The sequence below is a fragment of the Mustela lutreola genome, chromosome 7 (genome assembly GCF_030435805.1).
Source record: "Mustela lutreola isolate mMusLut2 chromosome 7, mMusLut2.pri, whole genome shotgun sequence".
Lineage (NCBI taxonomy): Eukaryota > Metazoa > Chordata > Mammalia > Carnivora > Mustelidae > Mustela > Mustela lutreola.
This window is the reverse complement of record NC_081296.1, coordinates 150359992-150386344: the sequence shown is the minus strand read 5'-3', so window position 1 is coordinate 150386344 and position 26353 is coordinate 150359992. Positions and strand designations below refer to the sequence as shown.

The following is a 26353-nucleotide window of genomic DNA, read 5'->3' as shown; positions in this document are numbered from 1 at the left end:
TGGCTCCGTCTCTATACAAGATGGGTTCACAGGCAGTGGGGCCTCACGTAGAGAAAACACTACAGTCTGGACTGTGTTACCTTTCGCAACTTTCCCGACCTTCCCTGGAAGGCCTCTCCCCAGGAGAGCTCCGGCCTCTCCTGGCCGCCACCTACAGCAGAGAAGTCCGCCCGCCACGTTCCCGGCGCGAGTGAGCTCAGAAACCCAGCCCGGCGCTTGCACAAAGGACGCCGCTCGCAGCCTGCTCTCCGCCTGCCTCCCTACCGCATGCAGAGGGTCCTCGGCCCTCGCTCCCTCTCCCAGTCCGAGGGACAAAGCTGCCCGCCACAGCCTGAAGACCCCCGTCTCCCGACTCCCCCGCCCCTCCCCGCAGAGCGCAGGCCAGCGGCTGCCAGCAGGGCAGGGTGAAAACCCAACGTCTGCGCTTTCAAAACCTCCCACATGCCTTCCTTGAGCAAAAATAAGCTTCCAACCTAAGACAATAAAATCCACTCCCACGTGCCTTCATAAAAACAAAGGATGACCAGATACTTCAGGCAGTGGATGAAAGATGAAACAGGAGGAAGCCAGAGAAATACAAGCTGCTTGAGACCAACTGCTCTAGAACAAAGAACACAGGGTTCCTTGGGGGAGTTTCCCAGAACCTTCTCATCTCTGACAACAGGGATCTTGATTTCCTCTCTAAGAAATTAAAGGTTAACCAGAGTCTGTCGCAGTTTGGGGCTGAGGAGTCACCGCAGGCCGAGAGTCACTAAGTCGCTGCCATTAGGACGATGCACAAAGTCCACATGGCTTAAGGAAATGCCAGGACATTTCCACAGGCTCAGTCATTTATATCCACCAGCCTTTCCCAAATTGGGCACAGGGGACAGAACCAGGCAGTCAGTGGGTGCAGGAAGCAGCTGAGCTGACATTCTCATCTGTTAGTCAGAAGCAGAAAGACCAGTCACTAAGTATACTCTCCTTTAAAAACAAGTCTAGGGCACCTGGGTGGCCAGGCAGTTAAGTATCCAACTCTTGATTTCAGCTCAGGTCATGATCTTAGGGTCCCGAGACAGAGCCCTGCATGGGGCTCTGTGCTCAGCAGGGAGTCTGCTTAAGATTCTGTCTCAGGGCAGCCCACCCAGGGCGCCGGGGTGGCTCAGTCAGATAAGCGGCTGCCTTAGGCTTAGGTCATGGTCCCAGAGTCCTGGGATTGAGTTCCAAGTTGGGCTCCCTGCTCCTCGGGGAGCCTGCTTCTCCCCCTCCCACTGCCTGCTGCTCTGCCTACTTATGCTCTCTACCTGTCAAAGAAATAAAGTCTTTACTTATTTTTTTAAAAAGATTTTATTTCTTTATTTGACAGAGAAAGAGCACTAGCTGGGGGAGCAGGAGAGGGAGAAAGAGGCTCCCCACTGAGCAGGGAAATGGATGTGGGACTTGATCCCAGGACACTGGGGTCATCACCTGAGCCACCAAAGGCAGACACCTAAGGACTGAGCCACCCAGGCACCCCTAAAGAAAATCTTCTAAAAAAAAAAAAAAAAGAACGAAAGAAAGAAAAGAAAAGAAAAAGATTCTGTTTTCCCTCTCCCTCTGTCCCTTCACTCACTCCACATGCTTTTTAATATGAATAAAATCTTTTTTCAAAAAATTGTAAAAATTCCATCATTATCTAATGCAATTATTTTTTAAAACTTGAATGTCCTATGGAAACAACCAAGGAGAATTATCTGATCTTAAATCATGATGGATTAAGTTACATATCACTCCAATTCTTTAAGAAGTACACAGACTGTACAAACCACAGGCTTTTTTGGCAAGAACTTAGCGTTACAGAAAACAAGTAAATGAGTTATGTTTCGGGTAACATCACTTAAAAAGGTAGAATGTGCATGGGATTCATCAAGGAAATTTACAAAATTCCTAAAGCTTAGACATTTATGGAACTACTCTTACCATGTACAGAACACTCCACTAATAGCAGGCCAAAATACAGAGGAAAAACAAACTGATTTCCTCAATTAGCTTGAAGCAACACACAAGTAACAGAGAACAGAAATACATAAAATAATACATAATATGACAGTACAGTATGGAAATCCAAAATAACCAGTAAATAATGACGGTAATGATGTTAAGATAAGCTTCCTGAAGTTTCAACAGCTATATTGACTGAGTAATAACAACAGCTAATATTTGAGAATTTACTATGTGCCAGCCATCATTCCTAGCTCTTTGCAAGGATTATCTTTTTAATCCTCTCCAATAATTCTTTTATCACTCCCATTCATAAACGAACTGAGGCCCAGAGAAGAAATCTAGCTGAGTGACACAGCCGGTAAACAGCAGCAACAGGGCTTACAGATGCGCAGAGTAGCTCACCCCAGGACTGTGATATTAAACCGCTGACTGCTCTCCTATCTCTGAGCAAAGGACACACAGAGGGAGAATGGCTCAGATAAGAACCGCCCGCACAGCACAGAGAACTAAGCAAGGAAGGCAGGCCAACATCGTCTATGTCGCTTGAATAAAGAAAATAAAACTGGGGTTGATGAAGGAAGGGATGGAAAGCAAGGGTAACAGGCGAATGGATGCCTTGCCAAAGGCATCATTTGCTTCTATATTCTTGTTCCCATCCGATGGACTAAATGCCCTAAGTATCACTAGTCAGAGTCTCAAACTCAACTGCGAAAAAGGGAAAAATGGAGCTGAAAGTTGCCACGGTAACCTGAGCTCACCCACTCCTCCCTCCTCTAGACACTGCAGGGACTCAGGACACCTTGTGATCTTGCATATTCTATTCAGAGCAAGAGGCTGACACCATAAGGTAGGTTGAGGACAAAGCTATAACCTCAATACAGTTAAAAAAAAATTATCCTAACAATTGCAGGACCATTAGTACTACAAAGGAAACGTGGTACCAATTTCTCTCTCGTAACTCAAATTGAGCATACCAAAATTTTCTTCAGGAATCTGATAAATATCGTGGCATCTTTTTTTTATTATTAAAATAAGAAATGAGTTATCATTGTAACTCACTGAGAATGGAATTGAGCTTCAATCATTTAAGTAAAGCAATTCTGCCACCTGGTGGGCACAGATATTACTACAGGTGACATTTCAATGATCCCTCTGAGCATCTTGGGGGGTGTGGGGGCATAAGAAACAAGATAAGCCACAGAGACTCTGCAAGAATACAATATAATGAACCAGTCCATTCTAGTCAGTAATAAAATGCACTTTATGAAAATCCTGTGTCTCAATATAGTTTTGTTAAAATCCCAGTTTACAGAAAAAGCGCCCCTGGGCACTCCAGTAAATACTACAAAATCCAACACAGTCTCATAGACAGTCTGATCATGTGGAAATAAGAAATACGAACACCTTCCCACGCCACATGTACTTAAATTCAGCTTCTGGCATCCATTCTCACCTAATCTGCACTTTTGTATTCCCCCTCCTTTCAGTATGCACTGGTATGACTCTAAGTTCTAGCCCGGCCTCCCTGTGCCTCCTTTCCTCATCAGCAGAAGACTGAATTGACTATTATGACCTTAAAAGTGGTTCCAGGGCTAACATTTCACAAGTAACTAAAAAACTTGGTAGGGGGGCACCTGGGTGGCTCAGTGGGTTAAAGCTTCTGCCTTTGGCTCAGGTCATGATCCCAGGGTCCTGGGATGGAGCCCCGCATAGGGCTCTCTGCTCAGCAGGGAGCCTGCTTCCCCTTCTCTCTCTGCCTGCTTCTCTGCCTACTTGTGATCTCTCTCTCTGTGTCAAATAAATAAATAAATCTTAAAACAAAAACAAAAACAACCACAGCACTGTCTATTAAAAACAAAAAACATAAACAAAAAAACAAAACTTGGTAGGGCTCAGGTGGTTGAGGGTCCAACTCCTGATCTGGGTTCAGGTCATGATCTCAGGATCATGAGATTGAGACTTGCATCAGGCTCCACACTCAGCAGAGAATCTGCTAGAGATTCTCCCTAACCCTCCGCTCCTTCTCTTACCCCCCCCCCCACATATATGCATGTGCATGCACTAATAAAATCAATCTTAAAAAAAATTTTCAGGGCGCCTGGGTGGCTCAGTCATTAAGCATCTGTCTTCAGCTCAGGTCATGATCCCAGAATCCTGGGATGCAGCCCCGCATCGGGCTCCCTGCTCTGTGGGGAGCTTGCCTCTCTTCCTCCTCCACTCATGCTCTCTGTTGCTATCTCCATCTCTCTCAAATAAATAAAATCTTAAAAAAAAAAAAAAAAAAACTCCCTCCCCATGCCCATACCCCAACTCAGGTGCATGCTCTCTCTAAAAATGGATAAACAATCCACCTTCACTCCAGTCCTCATACGCCTGTGAGCTGCTCAGAAAGGCACAGGTAGGATATCCCGTATTTTACAAACTGATCATCACCAGAATGGCATTTAGTTGTAATTAAAACCACCTTTCTCTTAAAAATGAGCAAAGCCTATGGCAAAGAACGGATGAGCATAGTGACACACTATCCCCTTGCATCTCTCGAACTGAGAGTCAACCTACTGGACAACTAAGTCCCTGAGCAGGCAACTGTATCCTCAAAATAATTTCATTTGCTCTCATGCATGTTTTTTCGTTTACAGCACAAGCTGAAGGAAACACACTCCAAACAGGTCTGTATCTCCCTGAATGGAAGACAACACCCCTGACGTAGACCCTAGCAGGCAGCAGTATAAAGAGCCCTGCATCCTTGGCTTCTATCAGGAACTTGGGAGCTAAATCCATTTCCTCACCTATTTGACAAGAATGAGGTCATATATCCTGCTCAAATTCTTTACACAAAGTAGTAAAGCAGTCAAGATATACAAATGTTAAGTCTTAACTAAAATCAGTTCCTCCATAAACGTGTGAGACTCAGTTAGAGATGGGGTGGGGTGCACTTCCCTACCACAGAATTAGCTTATCCAGAGAAACCCAGCCCTGGAATCCCAGGGGGGCTGTGCCCCAGTCCAGAAGTTCCCAATCCTAAACGGGGAAAACCAGCTGGTGAGCTTCTTTGAAACCCTGACTCTTGGGCGCCTCCCTTCTTCGTCCACACCATGCGAACAAACGCATGTAAGTTTACGTGTGTCCATGTGCAGAGACGTGTGTGTGCAGTTTTTATCACACAGGATGGGCACAGAGAAAAGCACACACATAAAGGCCCAGTTTGGTGACTTTTCAGAAAATGAACACACCTAGATCAAGGAAAGAACTGACTACACGCAAGACGTTTTGGTTTACTTTCAATGCCCACAGGTGATTCTGAGAATCATGAATTAGAGCATATTATATGAGTTTGATAACATTCCCCATTTCAATGTGATAAAAAGCACCTCAACAAGCACAAAATTTTGAAGTTTATATTAAAAAGATTAGACACTATGAGGACCACAAAAGAAATGTGCCTTTTATGTTACTACTATATAAAAGGAGGTTTGTGAATTTCAATCATGCAAAAAAAATTTCCTTTCAGTGACTGCATAGAAGTGCTCTTTTAAATTACGGACTTCAGGGGCACCTGGGTGGCTCAGTCAGTTAAGTGTCTGACTTCAGCTTGGGTCACGATCTCGGGGTGCTAGGATCCAGACAGCATCAGGCTCCAACTCCACAGGGAGTCTGCTTGTTCCTCTTCCTCTGCCCCTCCCCCTGTTCCTGCTCTCTCTCAAATAAATAAAATCTTTAAGTATAAGTAAGTTAAAGAAATCACCAACTTCAAGCTCCCATCCTGCAGAGGAGGAGGTGGTCAGAAGGATTTACAAGGCTACAAGTCCTAGCGACTCCTCACAAACTGGTCTACAAACCTTCAAGTATAGGGACATTCGTCTTTTAACCCTGCCTCTGCCACCCTATACAGACAATGGTTCTTCCCTTAGTACAACCCGTCATGTACAAGGATGCCAGAAAGAGGGATCCCTAAGTGAAACTACAACAGCCAAGGGAAGCACAAAAGGAAGCTGGGTTCTAGCAAGGGCACAGGAACACAAGGCTGTGCCCACAGGAGACTTGGCGCAAGGTCACTTCCCCTCTGTGGGGCCTGCTTCCTCAAGCTCTGAAAATGGAAGGTCAATTGCACAGTGGCATTGTGAAAATGGGGGAGAGAGACAATGACACGCTTGTTGGGAGGGGGCAGGTTTTCCCACTCTAAGTCCTACCCACTTTCAATGCTTAAATCTCATGGGGGTGAGGTGGGGGTATCTTCATCCAGTAAAGAAACCCAACCTTTTGAAGCAAGTGGCAGAAAGGTGACATTTATAATTACTATACTTTATATTTGACCATTCTTCACTGATTCCACAGATCTTTGAGGCCCACTGTGTGCCCAGTGCTGCTTATACAGCCATGATTAAAACAGCCCGCCTTGGGTGCCTGGGTGGCTCAGTTAGTTAAGCAATCGCCTTCGGCTCAGATCATGATCCTGGGGTCCTGGGTTCAACTCCCACATGGGGCTGTATGGAGAGGCTGCTTCTCCCTCTCCCTCTGTCTGCCATTCCCCCTGCTTGTGCACGCACGCTCTCTCTCTGTCAAATAAATAAGTAAAATCTGAAACAGGATGCTTTCACAGAATTCCATCTGGCTGGAGAGAAATAATTACACAAATAATTAACTCCAGTTGTCGTAAGTGTCACAAAAGAAGAACTATGAATGTCCTGAGCTGGGAAACCTGATCTGCAAAATCAAGGGAGGTGCTCTGTTCTACTGGAAAAGGACATTATAAATTCCTGCTTACTCAATTATTATTTTTAGTAGGGAAAAACTGAAAAAAAAAAAAAAAAAAAAAAGAAATATTCAAGAATGGGGACATGGTTAAATAAGCTATATGATGCGATAGTGATCAAAACTCAGTTTAATGTTTAATTCTAGGAAAATTAAAATTGAAAAACTGTTATTTACAGTATGACCCATTTGTGCTTAAATTCAGAGTGCACAGAAGTGCACAGAAAGACGTGAAAGCAAAACTTCAACAGTGGCTATACCATGTGAGAAGGTGAGGGTTTAGGCTATTTTTAATAATATAAACAAGCTTGTCTGTATATATGTAATTTCTTTCCTGAACTATTTGAGACTATCATTAATTATGCCTTGTTCTGAAATACTCAGCACGTTTCTAAGAGTAGGTATGTTCTCTTACATAACCACAGAACAGTAAATTCAACATTTAAGCAATAATCTGGGTCTGTATTCCAAAGACCCCAAAGTAGAGCACATTGTGCTCAAAAATTTCAAAGTAAATACCAGTTATCTCATCCCTATATATAACCAATACACATATTTTTTAAAATGTGGACCAAAAAAGTGGACATATATTTTTTAATAGAACCACAATAGCATTATCACACCTAACAAAAATAGCAAAATTATTTGATATGAGAAACAGTGTTACAGTGACTAGGCTATCAAAAATGTGTGAGTGCAACAACAGCAATTACTGGCAAGGGCACGGAGCACATGAATTTCGCATTTTACTGGTAGCGGCATGAACCGGTCTGACCACTTTGGAAAATAATTTGGCATTGATTTCTCACAGCTGAATATCTACATTCCAGATGGATATCAAGAACTAAGTCACAGGAAGTTGCCAGTAGTAACAGTTATAGAAATAAAAAACTGGAAGCAAAACAGAAAGGATAAATAAATTATAAAATAACAAGATGAAATCCTTTAAGTATAAAAGGATGAGGATCAGACACACTGGCATGATGACAGGGGAAGGTGACCCTTGAGTTTTAGTGGAGGCTTCGAACACAGACTGTAAATCCAGCTCTGCCTTTTCTAGTAAGATCTGAACATTGACCCAATTCCCAAACACTTACGAATAAAAATGATAAAAATAATTTTTATACACTAAAAATAACCCAAAAACCAAAAATCAAAATACACTTTTTTTTTTTTTTTAAGATTTTATTTATTTATTTGAGGAAGGTGGGAGCAGCAGAGGCAGAGGGGGAAGCAGGCTCCCTGGCTCAGCAAGGAGCCCAATGAGGGGCTCGATCCCAGAACCCTGGGGTCATGACCCAAGCCGAAGGCAGATGCTCAACCAACTGAGCCACCCAAGCACCCTAAGAAACATCACTTCAGTCTCAAGTATCAAGGTCTCTGAAAGCCACTTACTTATAAAAAAGCTGAAAACCAAAGCCAGCATTAGCTTATCCTATCCTTACCCTGCACACATTCCAATCAAAGAACTAACAGGTTAAGAATTTTAAGTCCACTTCTCCCTCCTGTCAATGACCAGGGCAGGTTCCCATCAGACTGTAAGGTACACTCGGACAGGGACTTGTCAGACTGTCCGTTCTTATACTCCCCAGTGCCTGGCACACACGCATCACTCACATATTTATGGAGTAAATGGTCATCAGGCGAGTGGCAAAAAAGAAAATGCTGGAGGATTCCAGATGACCCAACGTGCAAAACGAAGAGCTGAAAGCCTGTATTTGCAAATCTCGCCACAGAGACTGTCCACAGCCCCGTCACCTTCTCATTCACTGGACAAGTATTTACTGTATCACCACGTGCTGAGAGGACTGACAAGAGCGGAGCAAACATACCAAGTTTCCCACCAGTTTTTAGCAGCGGGACACAAGTAAAAAATACTACATCGGGTGACGACAGAAGGAATGAAGACGATGGAGCAGAGTAGGACAGCCGTGATCTGTTTCACAGCGTCTGACCACAGCGAGTGGTCAGGGAAAGCCACGCTCTCACTGACGCAAAACCCATGACCAGGAGGACCTGCGGGAGCCATGCAGACATCTGGGAGAAGAGCGCTCCCCATAAACGCTCTAGGGAGACATTGCGCATGGATTCCGAAGGGCTGAAGGGGGGTCAGGCTATGTAGGGCCTTATGGCCAGCTGCCGGGTCTTCTGATTTTTATACTGAACTGGAAAGGCACTGGAATATTTTAGAGATTCTTGACATGTACTATGCATTTATATGAATGTTAAAAAATTCACTACATCATCTATGAAACTTTTGCACACAATATAATTTTGAAAATGTGTTCTGAAGTCAAATATCCTGACACAGAAACATTTGTGTATGCGGTAGGTCTAAGAAGAGTCTCGTTCCAAGAAAGCTACAACTTGTTTTAAAATCTCTAATTTGAGTTTGCCTTTTGAAACCTCTTTCAATTCTACATGTCTAACATACTGTATATATGTTAAATATTTTATAATTAGCTTAAAAAAAAATATCACCCAGCTTGACGGTCTGTGCCATGGCTAATGATCTCCCTCCATGTCCATTTTCACACTGAGATGCCTGCTTACCACCATACCGGTTTCTCGTTTTTATATAATGAAAATAAGATGGAATCAAACACTTAAATAACTGCAAAAGTACTGATTATATATAACTTATAACGTACATGATGCATAAATGAGCAGGACCATCTGTTTCACTGATTCCCAACAGCCAGAGTCACCTTGCAAAGGGCTACACCCAAGGGAAGTACAGCGGAGTCTAGAAATCTGCTTCCTCAGGAAGCGACCCATGGTGGGCACGGCTGCTCCGACTCACCTCTTACAGGCGAGTCCAACAACAAAAGTCATCCTCGGATTATCCCCTGTCCAAACCTAGCCTCTCTCCTGAAACTGCCTTCTCAGAGCTCTGTCAGGCCACAGTCTTGTATTACATTTGACCGCACTTGCTTTGGTAAACATTTTTTTTTTTCATTAAAGCAATAAAGTGAACCAGACTGGGAATAAGATCTGGCCTAACTGTATACATTTCAAAGAAGACAAGACTATCCAGTAAAAAACACTTTCAGAGATTTCTTGCTACTAACGTGTCCACTTTGTTCTGCTAAACGTTCCGCTGCTTCTCTACACAGACTGGGCCTTCGGTCGGTCTCCCGGTAAGGCAGGGTCGCCAGGGGAATGGAGAGGGCTCCGTGTACTGTGCTCGAAGCAGCAGGAGCCCCTCAGAGAGAAGGCTGTCCTAAAGTCCTTGGGTTTGGACAAGCAAGGCAGGCATGCAGGGTGTAGAGCGAGTGGGATGAGGAGGGAGTCCCCAAGGAAGGGCAGCCTGAAGTGGGAGCGGGGCGGGTGCTGACAGGTGGGAGGAGAGGGGGCACCCATACCCGCCCCCGCGGGGACCAGCGAAATGATGGTGTATCACAGGTGCCTGCAGATATCGATAAAAATGTGTGCAAGGACTGGTGGAGTAGTGCAGGTACACCCAGATAGGACAGTATTCTGCTTATTTAAAGGCCTGTTAGGGGAGGGGCTGGGGGGCCGGGGTAACCAGGTGACGGACATTAAGGAGGGCACATGAAGTGATGAGCACTGAGTGTTCTGGAAGACCGATGAATCGCCAACCTCTACCTCTGAAACCAGTAATACCTTATATGTTAATTGACTGAATTAAAAAAAAATAAATTTTAAAAAGCAACAATGAAAATTTGGTAGAAAATGAAGTTGGAACCAAGAACTTTTTTATCACGGGTGGGTTTTAATAACCATCAAATAATAGATACTACTACTACTTGTTGACCTGGAAAAGAAAGTAGAGCTATTAAAGAGAATAACAATAAGGGTCTGCTAAAGGCCACCCGACACCCACCGCACCCCACATTCCGAAGATCTCCCTCTCCTCTGAGCAAGTTCCCACACTCCTGACGCTGCCAGTCCGATCAGACCTCTCCTGAACAGCAGTGGCCCGGTGAGGGCCCTAGCTCTCGCAGCCGGATCAACACCGACTCACCGCCTCTAGTCCCGGCTCCTCACTAAACCACAAGGCCGTCTGGAGTTTCACTGCTTCTCACCTCCCTGAGGACAACCTGTGTCACAGCCAGCAGGTCTCCACAACAAAGCACTGCATCTTGGCCCCACATCCTCAGGCCGGCCTGGATGCAAACGCGTCTTTCCCCAAGTCTGCAGTGCCATCCCACCAGCAACTCTCACGCCCCTCCCCACTCTCCCCTACGGTCAGCTGGCTCCAGTGCTCCCCTTGTTTCTGCCCAGGAGCGCCTTCTGCCAGCTCCCCCCGGGGGCCATCCGAGCACTAACAGTACACAGGAGATGCCTGATGCTAAAATTACAACTTAACTGTCCTCATCTCCAATTAGTGAACATCTTTCAGTTTCTCTCACCATCTGCCCAACCTCCAGATTCTACCACTTTTTCAACCTTTACTCACTCCTTTGTCCCCTAAATCTCAAGCCATTGTTTCAGCAAGTAATTTTCCAGCATTATTTAATATAAACTATTTAATCACATTGTTCTCATCTATGCTACTTGAAATTATTTACATTTCTTCCACAAGAAAGGTATCTTTATAAGGCACATTTCCAGGCATACCCCAAAGACTGGATCCCTCACCGCAGTTTTACTTAGACAAAGCCCAAAGCAATTCATGTAACATCACTAATGCTTTAAGAATGTAATTATAGTTTATTAAATGAAGCAGCACATGAAGGCAGATGTGTGTAATAAATGCCATCTGGAGAGCAGAGGTTTAGCCCAAACTTGGCTACTAATTAGCTGTGGGATCTTAAGCATTTGTTTTAACTTCTCTAGACCTCAACTTTTGGCATCCAAAAAAGAACTGGACTAAAGGAAATACATATAATTGCTTGTTTATATGTTCCTTCTTTCTGCATTAGAGTATAAGCTTCCTAAACCCCCTACTCCTGCTACAGTACCAAGCACACAAGGCTGCTCAATTCAGTATGAACCCAATCGAGATCCTTTTGGAAAGAATGTGAAACTATGAGTCTAAATCTCACCTAGAAAAATAAATTCATGAGCCAGAAACACCAAAAAGAATAAAAATGGTACAAATCAGGAAACAAATCAATGAAACACAATCAAGAGTCCAGATGTGGACCAAAGTAGACATATAAGTGAAAGGGGAAAGAATTAAGTAGGTCCAGATGAGAGCAGCAGAATGAGATGGGAGGAGGCGGGGCAGGCAGAAGACGCGGAGGTATCTATGTCTGCAACACGGCGGGGGGAGCTTTTCCGGTATGATGGTATACTGCAAGCCACAAACAAGGTTAATAGATTTAAGTATATATAATTCTAAAACACAAATTAAAAAATAAGGTAAGATTTAACTGCTATTTAGAGAAGAATTAAAAGGCCGAAAAACGAAGACACTTGCTCCTCAGTAACAAGCAACGGAGTCCTCTTCTACCCGTTCAGCACAATGTAAGAAACAATGAATGTTCCCACACAGTGAGACACCAGCTCATACCCATTAAGATAGATGCTATTAAAAAACAAACAAACAAACAAACAGAAAATCACAGTTCTGATGAGTCTGTGGAGATACTGGAGCCCATGCACTGTTGGTAGGAGTGGAAAACGGTAACAGCCTCTGCGGAAAATAGGATGGTGGTGTCCCCCAAAACAGTGGAATATTGTTCAGTCATAAAAATGAAGGAAACTGACACAGGCTACAATGGGGATGAAACGTGAGGACACTATGCTGAGTAAAATAAGCCAGTCCCCAAAACAGTACACTTCCACGTCTATGAAATACCCCGAGGAGTCAAATTCATTGAGTTATAGAGCAGAACGGTGGTTGCCAGGTGCTGGGGGGAAGGGAAAATGCAGACTTGGGCTCTTTAATGAGTACGTGGTTTCAGTTTTTCAGATGAAAGGAATTCTAGAGGCAAGCCTGGGTGACTCGGTGAAGAGTCTGCCCTTGGCTCAGGTCACAATCTCGGGGTCCTGGGAACAAGTCCTGCATCGGGCTCCCTGCTCAGCACAGGCTTCTCCCTCTGCCTGCTGCTCTCCCTGCTTGTGTGCTCACTCCCCGCCCACTCTGATAAATAAATAAAATATTTGGGGGAAAAGAAGCTCTAGGGGTTGGGTGCACAACAATATGGGTGTACTTAATACCATTCCACACTTAAAAATGGTTAAGATCAAAATATAAATCAACATATTTCATTTGCTGTTATAATTTCACAATAAAATTTACTTGAAATTAAAGAAATGGCTAATATGGTAAATTTTACATGTATTTTACCATAATTAAAAACAATTTTTTAGAAAGTTTTAAGAAAAATTAATATACCCAATAATGGGGACATTCTGGAAAAGCAGCACACTCCTTTAATGCTTCAGATGACACATGGAAAATATCTATAAATGTAAAATGTACACACCATTGGACCCAGCAACCCCATTTCAATGATGTTCACAGCAGCATTGCTTACACATGCTTAACTATGAAACACCCATATTATATGACCATTAAAAAAAAGTAAGTGTAGGGGCACCCGGGTGGCTCAGGGGGTTAAAGCCTATACACTTACTTTTTTTTAAAGCCTCTACCTTCAACTCAGGTCATGATCTCAGGGTCCTGGGATCAAGCCCTGCATTGGGCTTGATCCTTTCTCTCTGCCGGCCTCTCTGCCTACTTGTGCACTCACTCTCTCTCTCTCTCTCTCTCTCTGTCAAATAAATAAAATATTAAAAAAAAAAAAAGTGTATAGGGACTAAAAGATGCCCAGAATATTAACATAACACTGATTAACTTGACAGATGTTGAATATTTTTAAGTTCTGTGCATGTATTATTTTTTTATTTAAAAGAAAATAAAACATATACTTATTTAGAGTGGCCAAAATCCAAAATATTAATAAGGGCAAGTACTGATGCGCCCCAGAGCAACAGGAACTCTCAGTCCCTGCCGGCAGGAGTGTAAAAGGACATGGCCACTTCAGAAGACAGTCTTGGTCTCTCTCAAATAAATAAATAAAATTTTAAAAGGGGTGCAGGAACCTGGCTGGCTCAGTCAGCTGAGCATCTGCCTTCACCTGTCTTGATCCTGGGGTCCCTCTCCCTCTGCTCCTCCCCAATGCTTGTTCTCTCTCTCTCTTTCTCTCTCTCAAATCAAATCAAATGAGACAGTCTTGCAATTTCTTACAAAATTAAAAAGTATTCTTAACATATAATCCAGCAATCCTGCTCCCTGGTATTTACCCAAAAGAGCTGAAAACTTATGTCCATACTAAAACCCGCATATACATGTCTATAGCAGCAATAAATTATGTTACATTCATAACTGCCAAAACTTGGAAGCTACCAGATGTACTTCAGTAGGTGAACGGGTGAACACCCTGTGGTCCATCCAGATAATGGAATGCTGTTCAGCACCAAAGAGAAAATGAGCCATGAGGACATGGAAGCTCAAATGTATATTATTATTAAGTCAAAAGAGCCAATCTGAAAAGGCTACATACTATTTCCTTCCAGGTAAATGTCAGTTCTGGAAAAGATAAAAACTATGGAGGCAGTAAAACGATCAGTAGTTGCCAAGAGTTACAGGGCTGGGAGAAATGCATAGGCAGACCACAGAGAATTTCTAGGGCAGGAAAACTATGCAGTACGAAATTATAACAGCGAATACATGTCCTTATACATCTGTCAAAACCTCCAGAATGTACAACACAAGAACGAACCTTAATGTAACCTAGGAAACTTGGGTAACAATGATGCATCAATGTAGGTTCACTGGTAACAAGTTGACCAATCTGGTAGGAGAGGTCCACAGTGGGGGGTAAGAGGGTTGTGCACGTGTGGGGCAAAGTATCTGGGGAATCTCTGTACTTTCTACTCAATTTGGCTGTGAACCTAAAACTACACTAGAAATTAAATCTATTCTTAAAAAAGAAAAAAGAAATAATGTATTTGCCCCTTGGCCTAGTAACTCTATTTCTACAGATTTACCATCCCTACAGCTTTTTAGTTTTTTTTTTTTTTTAAGATTTTATTTATTTATTTGACAGAGAGAGATCACAGTAGACAGGCAGGCAGAGAGAGAGAGAGAAAGGGAAGCAGGCTCCTTGCTGAGCAGAGAGCCCGATGCAGGGCTTGATCCCAGGACCCTGAGATCATGACCTGAGCCGAAGGCAGAGGCTTAACCCACTGAGCCACCCAGGTGCCCCAGCTTTTTAGTTTAAAAACCAAGAAAAAGACTCTTAATTATAGAGAACTGATGACTACCAGAGTGGGGGGTGGGGAGTGCGATGCAAGAAAATAGGTGATGGACACCTTGGGACAATGAGCACCAGGTGATTAAAATGAAAACTTAAAACAATTAAGTAACTTTAAACAAGAAAGAAGAACTGAAAGACTTCAAATATCCAGTTACATAATGAATAAGTAATGGGAATAAAAAGCACAGCCTAAGGCATACAGCCAGTGGTACTGGAACAGTATTTTACGGTGACAGACAGGAGCCACACTTGTGCGAGCACAATGTAACGTACACAGACTTCTTGAATCACTACGTTGTACATCTGGAAGTAACATAACATTGTGTGTCACCTATACTTCAATTTTGTAAAAATGACTAAATTACGGGACACCCATTACTTGTTATTTAAAAACTAGGCAACTGTAAATGTACTGAGGCAGAACAGAGTTCCAGATAGATTAAGAACAAACTGCTGAAAAGCTCATACTTCGTTATTTAAAAATTTACATATTAATATGTATAAAAATATTGGGGAGGGCGCCTGGGTGACTCAGTCAATTGACCGTCTGCCTTTGGCTTAGGTCATGATTAGGGTCCTGGGATGGACTGTGTCCCCTACCCCCCAATCACATCAGGGTCCCTGCTCAGTGGAGAGTCTGCTTATCCCTCTCCCTCTGCCTCTTCCCCCCACCTCAAGTTCTTTCTTTCTCTACTCCATTCTCAAATAAATAAAGAAATAAATAAATGATCTTTTAAAAAAAAGGAAGTATATATATTATACACAGTGACTATGAGGATAATTGTCTACATTATATATTCTGTGTTGTATGAAATTTCTACAACAGCATTCATTTTAATAACCACAAAATAATTTTGCAAACTTGCAGTAACACTAAGAAGCACAGCTCTAAAATAGCTACTTGAGAAGAAAGAAACCAACGCAAGAAAAACCAAAGATCTACAGGTCTCTTAACATGAGGGGTATCTCCAACAATCTAAACATGTTCCAAATCTCCTATTCCTACGCAGAGTGAGAACCAATGCTGGACAACCAAGACTTACATATTCTTTGAAAATGAAGAACGTCAAAAAGAAAAGGCTTCTTTTTTGCTCATATATGGTAGGGCAGGGAGCTGAGGGGAAATAATAGGTGTGCAAATGGAAAAAACTGTACCCCTGCCCACATTCACACTACAATCACACTGTAAGGCCTAACGGGGATTAGACTACCAGACAAGGACTGGAGGATTCCCAAAGCTCCACAAACAGGAGCCTACTAAGCGGAACCTAAGTCATGTCAGGATACCCCATTGTGTTGACATCCTCACCCCGAAGCGGCTGGGCAAGTTCCCGATAACCCCATGCTCCATTCCTAGAGCGCATCCTAAGAAAAGACTAAAAACACAACAAAAACAAAAAATGAAAGAGGAAAAGTTCTAGGAGTCAGTTTCTCACTATAGCTTTCTTTTTTAAATTTTTTGTTGTTGTTAAGATATAATGTATTATTTACCCCAGGGGTACAGGTCTGTGAATCATCAGTCTTAACACAATTCACAGCACTCACCATAGCACGTGCCCTCCCCAGTGTCCACCCCCCAGCCACCCCATCCTTCCCACCCCTCTCTACCTCCAGCAATCCTCAGTTTGCTTCCTGAGATTAAGTGTCTCTTATGGCTTGTCTCTCTCTGGTTTCATCTTGTTTCATTTCACTACAGCTTTCTTTTAGAACAGCCAACAACTCAGAAACAATGTAAATTTTCAAGAGAAGGAGATTAATAAATTCATCCATCTACCCATATGATGGACATGGTAATTTAACAACCAGTGTGGGAAATGCTTAGGTCAGTATCAGGAAAACAATACACAGACATATACACACCCACATCACCTCAATTATATAAATATGCACACAAGAGAGAAAAAAGAAGACTGGGAAAAATCCCAAAACGTTTACAACAGTTATCTCTGGGTAATGGAATAAGGTGTGAGCTGATCCTTCTTTATAATTTCCTGTATCTTCTAAACTCTCAACAATATAGAAATGTTACTTGCATATTGGCTTTAAAAGTTTCAATTTTTAAAGGCTTCCATTAAAACTGTGAATTTATTTTAGGCAATACCACTGTTTAAAAATCAACTAACTTTTCACATTCTGCTCTTTTCTTCCAGGTCTAGGAAAAATAAGAGAATATCAAAATGACATTCCGACTCCACAGATGTCAACAGGTAACACAACCACCAAGGGCACTGATTGACTGTGAACTGCAGAAACAGAAGGAGCGTGGCAGAAACACAGAACACTGCGCGTTAACGAGTTCTCCCAGAGAGAGGCACTCAGAGCATGGAGCAGGGTGAAATCAGCACACCTGGATACTGCTACTGGCTTCACCACTCATAAACCTCTTTGACTGTGGAATGCCATCTGCAAAATGGGGACAGAAATTTCCTCTGGGGTTGCTGTGAAGAGTGACTGCATTTCAGTGCTGTGCTTGCCACAAAGCTTAACTGAATGCTCATGATTCTGGATATTTGGTTCTGGGTACCATCATTTCATATGGGGACTATGACCAACTGGATGGAACATACCAGTAGTGCAAAAGAGAGTCCCGAAAATCAAACCATCTGAAAAACACCTGAAACAACCAGGCTGGTTTAACCTGGACCGCAGTGGTCAAGGTGGCGGGACGATGGAACATCTGAAAGACTTGTCAGAAAGCAGACTCTATTTAGCAGAGTTCAGAAAAGTAAAGGTTTAAAAATTACAGGGAGGCAGATTTTCAGCTTCCTGTCAAAGAGAATATGTTCAAAAAAGGAACAGATTGCGTTTATAAGTTAGTGCGAGTACTCAAAGGGGAAACACACACAGGAAGTACTTCAAAGGTCTTCCCCAGCACAGGAAAGACACCAGCCGTGCCAAAACACTTCCTTTCGCTATTTTGTTCTTCATTATGAACTCATTAAGCAGCAGCCTGATAGAGGCAAAATTAAGATATTCTTAAAATCAGATTAGACTAAGATTATTTTATTACTGCTAAATTCAGGATTATTAAGAGTAGATGAATTTCTTGTATTCCATGGAGGGGACTGTACAAAAAATAATCGTTTCTGGTCAGAATTAAACCTGTTTCTTTACCATATGAGCTCTTTGTACCTTAAATGTGCTAACATGGATACTGAATATACAAGAGGAGAATATTTAATACATATCCTCTCTCATACTTATTTGACAGTGGAAACCGGTCAACAGCTATTTTAATACTAGAAAACACACTTTGGTAAATCCTGATCAAAGCCTAAAAATCTGAGCCTTTACTCACAATTGAACAGTTTCCTGATAACATTTACCACTGGTGGCTTTCCAAGCCTGACCCTTATTTTAGAGCATTGATTCTTAACCTATTTTTGTCAAAGACCCCTTTGAAAATCCAGAAAAACAAACATATACCAAAAAAACCTTGCATGGGATTTCTAAGTTCACAAATCCCCATAAATTCCATCCATGAACCTCCACTGAAAAATTATCCGAAAGGGAATTTAGTTTTTCTTCTTTAAGTTACAAAGCAAATTAAAACTTTGAAAATGCCAGACTTATGGTAATATATCTGATACAAAATTAATTTTGCTGGTATCATTTGAGCAGAGGGGAGAGAAAAGGTGAAAAATTAAACTCTGAATATATAAGTAATATTACTAATAGCTATAGGACCCTTATCCCCCCCCAAAATAATATTCAAATTAACTCAGGGTATTCATCCTAATATAATTTTAAACTCATAAAACAGAATCAGTTCAACAGGTCTCCTTCTAGCTAGGCTGAAGTCTTACAGTATAAATAAAGCCTGTTTCCAATAACATGCATCTTGCCCTTTGTAACCCTTCAATTAGAAATTTATAAAACTGTAAATTCCCAGCTGAGGGAGCTTTACACTGCATTATAATTTTCTTTTCACTCTAAGCTTTTCCTCCTAGTTACTCCAGAATTAGCCTATACAGCATTTTGAAAAAAAAGAATATTATGAAACCACTGGTTAAAAATCTTTAAGTCCTTATGACAAGACACAGTAAAGAAATGCACACTTTCAAACTTAAATGTAAGAAAACTAAAATGTGTATAGGAACTTTTAGCTATAAAACTGACTTTAAAACTTTGCATTAAATAAGAAGAAAGAGGGAAAATAAAAGTCCTTTAAAACTTACGTTTTGCTTCTGATAGATTCTGATTAGGTGACCAGACCAGCATGCCAAGATTGTCTCGTTCTTGACTGCGTCTTGCTAGTTTGGCTTGGGAGAAATAAAGAAAGAAAATTCTTATTATAATTTAACAGACATAATAAGCAATGATTAACAGCACCATTCTGGTCTTTTAATCCTTGGAACATGGTAACACCACCCAGCTTTTACTGAAATCTGCCCCAATGGAACCTGCCCTTACCATCACGGGGTGAGCGTGGCCCTCAAGTCTGCCAACACGTATTTACTTCTAAGCCCTCTACTATTAACAAACAGGTTTATTATTCTCATTTGCGAGGTGAAGAAATGAAACAGGTCATTTAGTAGAAGGTGGTAGTCAGGACTGAACTCAGGCACAACAGCTACATTGGCCAGGCGTTTAAGGCATTATATACAAAGACACTCTGCTTGCAGACATGGGACATCCAAAAGGGAAGCCTCAAAGATCCCTTTAAAATATGTATACTTCGGGGTGCCTAGGTGGCTCAGAGGGTTAAGCCTCTGCCTTTGGCTCAGGTCATGACCTCACCATCCTGGGATTGACCTCACCATCCTGGGATTGAGCCTAGCATCAGGTTCTCTGCTTAGCAGGGAGCCTGCTACCCCCACCACCCCCCCGCCCCCACCACTGCCTCTCTGCCTACTTGTGATCTCTCTGCTATACACATAAATAAAATCTTTAAAAAAATAAAAATAAAAAGTGTATACTTCATGTGTGCTTTCAGGACCTTTATCCTTCTCTGCCAGACCTTTATCCTTCTCTGCCTTGACAAGAAGAATCCAAAGCTTCTTTTGACAACTTTATTAAAGAATAACCATTAAAAATATTTCATCTTAAAGCAAGCTTCCTTTATATTTTAAAAGATTTTACTTATGAGAATGAGAGAGAGCACAGGCAGGAGCAGCAGGTAGAGGGAGAAGCAGACTCCCCACTGGCACAGAGCCCAACATGAGGCTCAATCTCAGGACTCTGGGATCATGACCTGAAGCAAAACCAAGAGTTAGATGCTCAACAAACTGAGCCACCCAGGTGCCCCTGAAAGCAAACTTCTTAAATGTACTCAAATTCCTGAATATCTATGATACAACATAGTAGACCAAAGGTTTACAAGTGGCAGGTGTTGAGCTCACATGTATAACTGGATTAACCACAAGCAACAGTCATATACTACGACGAAGACATTTAAATGTGATCTTCAAAAGGTACAGAGGAGTAGAGACATTAAGAGGCTCGCTAACAGGTGTTTTACACTGGTTAGGCCCAAACTCATTCATTCCAAAAGTATTCTTACCTTTGTTTTTTTCTTTTTCCTTTTTTAAAGATTTTATTTGAGAGAGAGAGAAAGAGAGAGAGAAAGGGCACGCCCATTAAAGGCTCACAAAGCCTGATTTAAGAATTCCTGTTTTCTATGAAACTGCCAGATCTCTAACCTTTGATTTTATCTATTAGTGTGTTCTAGGTTTTATAAAGAAAGAGATTTTTGGCAAAATCTAGGGGGCAGTTACATTAAGGAAACACAATGGGATGGTGGAAGGAAAGACCCAAAGTGTGGACACTATGAATCAGGCAAGGTGGGAACAGGGGATCCACATTGAAAAGGCAGAATTAAAAATGTCTTATTCACAGACAACATGGTCCTCTGTGTAGAATCTACAAAAAGTTACTAGAACAAATGAGTTTAGCAACTTTGCAGGAAACAAGGTCAATAATTTTTTAGAAAATAAAAATCAAAATAGTTAATAAAAATAAAAATGAAAGAATACCTCTTTCAGGAGTTAATAAAAGTCAATAAAAATCAAAACTGAAGAATATCCCTTTCATCCCTACTCCCCCTTAGGGAACTGATACAACTAAACACTAAAAACTATAAAACATTTCTGAGAGAAACTAAAAAAGATCTAAGCAAATGGGAAGACATACCATGTAAATGGATCAAAAGACACAATATTAACATTCTCTCCAAATTGCTCTACAAATGTACTGCAATCCCAGGCAAAAATCCCAGCACGTTTTTGTAGGAACTGAAAAAATCCTAAAAGCCATACAGGAGCACAAGGTACCTAAAGAGCCAGAGCAGCTTTGAGCAGAGCCAGCTGGAAGGCCCACTGGCTCAAAGCTAGTTAAGATTCAGTAATGCGGACAGTGCTGCCCCGGCGCACAGGGAAGTGAACTAATGTAACGGAGTCCGGAAACAGAACCACATATACAGGGTCAACGATTATCCACAGAAGCACAAAGGCAAAATCCAATGGAGAAAAATAATCTTTTTAACAAATGATGCTAGAACAGTGGATACTCATATTTCAAAAAATTAACATGGGTCCATACTTTACATATACAAATACACAAAAAGTAACTCAAAATTGATGATACAACTACATGTAAACCAGAAGTTATAAAACTGCTAGAGGAAAACATGAAAAAACCTTCTTGGGGTGCGTGCGTAGTTCAGTTGGTTAAGCGTCCAAATCTCGATTTCTATTCAGGTCACAATCTCACGGTTGTGAAATCAAGCCCTGTGTGGGGCTCAGGACTCAGGTGAGAATCTCACCTGCTTGAGATTCTCTCTCCTCTGCCCCTCCGCTTGCTCCCACCCATGTGCTAATATAAATAAATAAATCTTTTTAAAAAAAAAAAAAAGCCTTCTGAGCTGAGGTTGGAGAAGATCTTAGATAAAACACCGAGAGCACAATCCATAAAAGAAAAAAAAAATCCATAAATTGGGGCTTCATCCAAAGTAAGAACTTCTGCTCCTCAAGTGACCCTTTTAAGGAAACAAAATTCAAGCCAAAGACTGAGAAATTACAAATCATGTATCTGATAAAGTCTTGTATCCAGAATCTATAAAGAGCCCTCAAAATTCAACATTAAAAATGATATTGTTAAAGAAAAAAAATGGGCAAAAAAAATTTGAATAAACCTCCAATAAGCCTCCAAAGAAGGCATAAGGACAGCAAATAAGCACATGGAACAGAAAGATATACAAATTAGTCACTAAAGAAAGGCAAATTAAAACCATTCACAATTTCAAAACAAACCTATTAAGAATATAAAACTGAGACAGACAAACAATATCAAGGTTTGGCAATAATGCGGAGGAACAGAACATCTAGTGGGAGGAAAGTGTGGCAATCTCCTAAAATTGTCACATACTACTCAATGGAATAATTTTTTTTTTTAAGATTTTATTTATTTATCAGAGAGAGAGCGAGCGAGCACAGGCAGACAGAGAGGCAGGCAGAGGCAGAGGGAGAAGCAGGCTCCCCGCTGAGCAAGGAGCCCGATGTGGGACTCGATCCCAGGACAATGGGATCATGACCTGAGCCGAAGGCAGCTGCTCAACCAACTGAGCCACCCAGGCATTCCTCAATGGAATAATTTTTCTTGGCAACTTCTCTTAAAAAAAAAAAAAAAAAGGAACTATTTAAACATACAAATGAATCTCAAAGTATTGAGTGATTACAAATAAAGGTGGAGGGGAGTAGAAAGAATTCTGTAGTGCTGGACAGGACTTGATGGTTAACGGTATGAATTCCTAGTTTTCGATGTCCACTGAGAGGGCCTTGCTGCAATCCAGCAATAATGAGCACATCTAGCTCCCGTATCTCGATTCTAATTACCATTCACTTATAAAAGAAACCAGGTCTCCTTGGAGAAATGGGTGATTCCAGGACTATGACAGGAAATGGATAAGATGACCCTAGGATATCCTGTTATGCCAAAAGGTAAGAAGTTGTTCAAAGAATGATGGGCTCTGTCTCCCCCAGGCCAAATCTAGAACTTAAGCAAAAACTTAAATAACAGCAATAAAATAACAATCTGTGAGTTCACATTGATAGAAAACAAAAGGACAGACAGGTTGAGTAAAAGGGAAGACCAGAACAGTGATGTCAAAGTTGGAAGCTGCACACCGCTGTCTTACTGTAGAAAGGAACAGTGTGCTATTGGCAAAAAAAAAAAAAAAAAAAAAAAAAAACAAAACAAAAAAACCAACAACAACAACCAGATACACAGATCAGTGGCACAGGAGGCAGTTCAGAAACAGACTCATATAAATAAATTCGGTCAAACACTTTGTGACAGAGGTGCAAAAGCAATTCAATGCAGAGAGGATTCAGTTCAACACCTGTTCAACAAAGGGGATTTTCACAATTGGATCTCCGTATGCAAAAAAAAAAAAAGAAGAAAAAAAGAAAAGTGAACGCTAGACCTACACTACACACCTTATAAAAATTTTATTCAAAATGGGCATTCCTACACTGGAATACTACAGAACAATAAAAACAAACACACTCCTGATACGCGGCCGTATCTCCCACGCATCACACCCAGTGAAAGAAGCAAGTCTCCGAAGGTTACATATTCTACGATTCCATTTGTATGACATTCTGGGAAAGGTGAAACTATAATGTTAGGAAAAAGATCAATGTTCCAAGGGTTAGAAGTAGGAGGAAGGCTAAGAACTGTACAAGATAATGTTCTGAAGAGATTTAACTATTCTGTACCCCAACTGTGATAGTGATTGTATCAACATGCTTATTTCAACATTCACAATAAGTACACCAATTTAGACTGTGTGTAAACTGAAGAATACAAATATGATGAAAACAAAACACTGTAGAGCGCCTGGGTGGCTCAGTGGGTTAAGCCTCTGCCTTCAGCTCAGGTCATGATCTCAGGGTCCTGGGATGGAGCCCCCCATCGGGCTCTCTGCTCAGCAGGGAACCTGTCTCCCCCTCTCTCTGCCTGCCTCTCTGCCTACTTGTTATCTCTGTCAGATGACTAAATAAAGTCTTAAAAAAAAAAAAAAAAGGCAAAAAAAACCCAAAGCAGTGTCATTAATTTCTGGATTGGTACTCACGCCTTCTGAGGGTGCTAACTGTGAAGCTGCTCTCTTTGTTTAAGGTCAACTGCCACGTTTTAAAAACCTTAAAAAATAAGCCTAGACCTGAAGTAGAAGGATTTCAAGGAAACTAAAATTACCAGCTTCCGTGACAGGGGAGAAGAAAGAGAACGCACTAATGAGAATGTACCTTCGCACAACTTCTTTAGAAAGTTGGCGTCGTTTGATGAAGTATGGATACCCAGCAAACCAGCAATCCATCTCTAGATATAAAATACATACAACAGCAATGTTTGTCAAATTACAGGTCAGACCTATGAAGTTAATTCACTGGTCCCTAATCAGCCTTTTTTTTTTTTAATTAAGAATACAAAGCATCAGCACATTGCTTAAGTATGTATATAAGCTGTTAAGATTTCTTACACACACACACACACACACACACACTCATTCTCTCTCTCTCTCACTACTAGTTTGGTTCTCTGGAGAACTCTGACTGACTGACATGATTTTTACCAGAGGCTTGTTTATGGTTCTAAAATACAGGAAAAATGTAAAAGTCTTATGGGAATTGGCTAAACCATAGCATATGCAGTCAAAGGAATTAAATACAGAAAATAAAATTCATCAGATGTGCAGGTATCAACAATTTTGATTCCAAAAAGTCAAAGGAAATATATAATACTATAATGTAAATATTAAAAATATAGGGCGTCTGGGTGGCTCAGTGGATTAGGCCTCTGCCTTCAGCTCGGGTCGTGATCCCGGGGTCCTGGGATAGTGTCTCGTGTCCGGCTCTCTGCTCAGCAGGGAGCCTTCTTTCCCCTCCCCCTTTGTCTGCCTCTCTGCTTACTTGTGATCTCTCTCTTTCTGTCAAATAAATAAATCGAGTCTTAAAAAAAATATATATATATATGAATATATATATTCATAAATATATAAAACTGATGCTACATGTTATTAGGGCTACATACATTTATATTTTTTAAAGATTTTATTTTGGAGCACCTGGGTGGCTCAGGGGCTTAGAGCCTTTCCTTCAGCTCAGGTCATGGTCTCAGAGTCGTGGGATCAAGCCCCACATGGAGCTCCCTACTCAGCTTCCCCCCTCTCTCTGCCTACTTGTGATCTGTCAAATAAATAAATAAAATATTAAAAAATAAATAAAATAAAAGATTTTATTTATTTATTTGAGACAGAGACACACACGCGCGCACAGAGAGAGAGAGAGAGAGAGAACGCAAGCAGGGCAAGTGGCAGAGGGAGAGGGAGAAGAGGTTCTCCTCGGAGCAGGGAACCCAATGCAGAACTCGATCCCAGGACCCTGGGATCATTCCATGAGCTGAAGGCAGTCGATTAACAAACTGAGCCACCCAGGCACCCCAATGGTACACACATTTAAAGTATAAAATGTGCATGATAAAAACATTAAAAACTCCAGAAACCACTCGAAGAGCAGATGATCTTGCTTGGCCTGATACCTGTAATGCTTCATTGCTTTCTGCAAATCTGAGTGGTAGGTAGATAAATATTTTCTGGTAAATTCTATGTTATAAAATTTTGAAACATTTTTCGGAAGGGTTTTGGTTTTTTTTTTTTTTTTTTTAAGATTCTTATTTATTTATTTGACAGAAAGATCACAAATAGGCAGAGCAGCAGGCAGGGTGTGTGGGGGGGAACGGGCTCCCTGCTGAGCAGAGAGCCCAATTCGGGGCTTGATCCCAGGACCCTGGGATCATGACCTGAGCCGAAGGCTGAGGCTTAACCCTCTAAGCCACCCACGCGCCCCTGGAAGGGTTTGTTTTTTGTTTTGTTTTTTGCTTTTTTGGGTTTCTTTGGAAGGGTGTTTTTTTTTTTTTTTTTTTTTGAAGCCTTCACTGTGTGATCTGACATTACCTAATACCGCTCCTGTGCGCCAGCGGAGAATCATCTTGTTCCACGTTAAGGGAAATACTCAGCATATTTTCTGTTCTGCTCGGAAACCCTGAATTAGTTCTCATTCTCCAAGGCTTACTGTATTTGTTACCTGGAACCAGAGTGTCAGCTTACAATTGCATTTTACATTCCACCAGCAGTATACTACGGTTTCAATTTCTCCACATCTTCTCCAATACTTGTTTTTATCGGACTTTCTGGCTCTACCCATGAGTATGAAACTGTGTCACTGTGGTTTGATCTCCATTTCTCTGATGACTAGTGATACTGAGCATCTTTAACATGCTTAACTCATCACTTGTGTGTAGTTCTTGGAGAAATGTTCACCCAAATCCTTTGCCCATTTTTTTTTTAAAGATTTTATTTATTTGACAGAGAGAGAGATTACAAGTAGGCAGAGAGGCAGGCAGAG

The 26353-nt window shown here is 41.5% G+C and overlaps 1 protein-coding gene across 1 annotated transcript in view; it reads right to left on the bottom strand.

The window, feature by feature from the left end:
• The window catches only part of RCOR1 (REST corepressor 1), a 122407-nt gene that overhangs the window by 26184 nt on the left and 69870 nt on the right, over positions 1-26353 (bottom strand). Inside the window, exon 3 of the mRNA XM_059183190.1 lies at positions 19130-19213. Coding sequence (XP_059039173.1) covers positions 19130-19213 — 84 coding nt within the window. The remainder of the gene's footprint in view (positions 1-19129; positions 19214-26353) is intronic.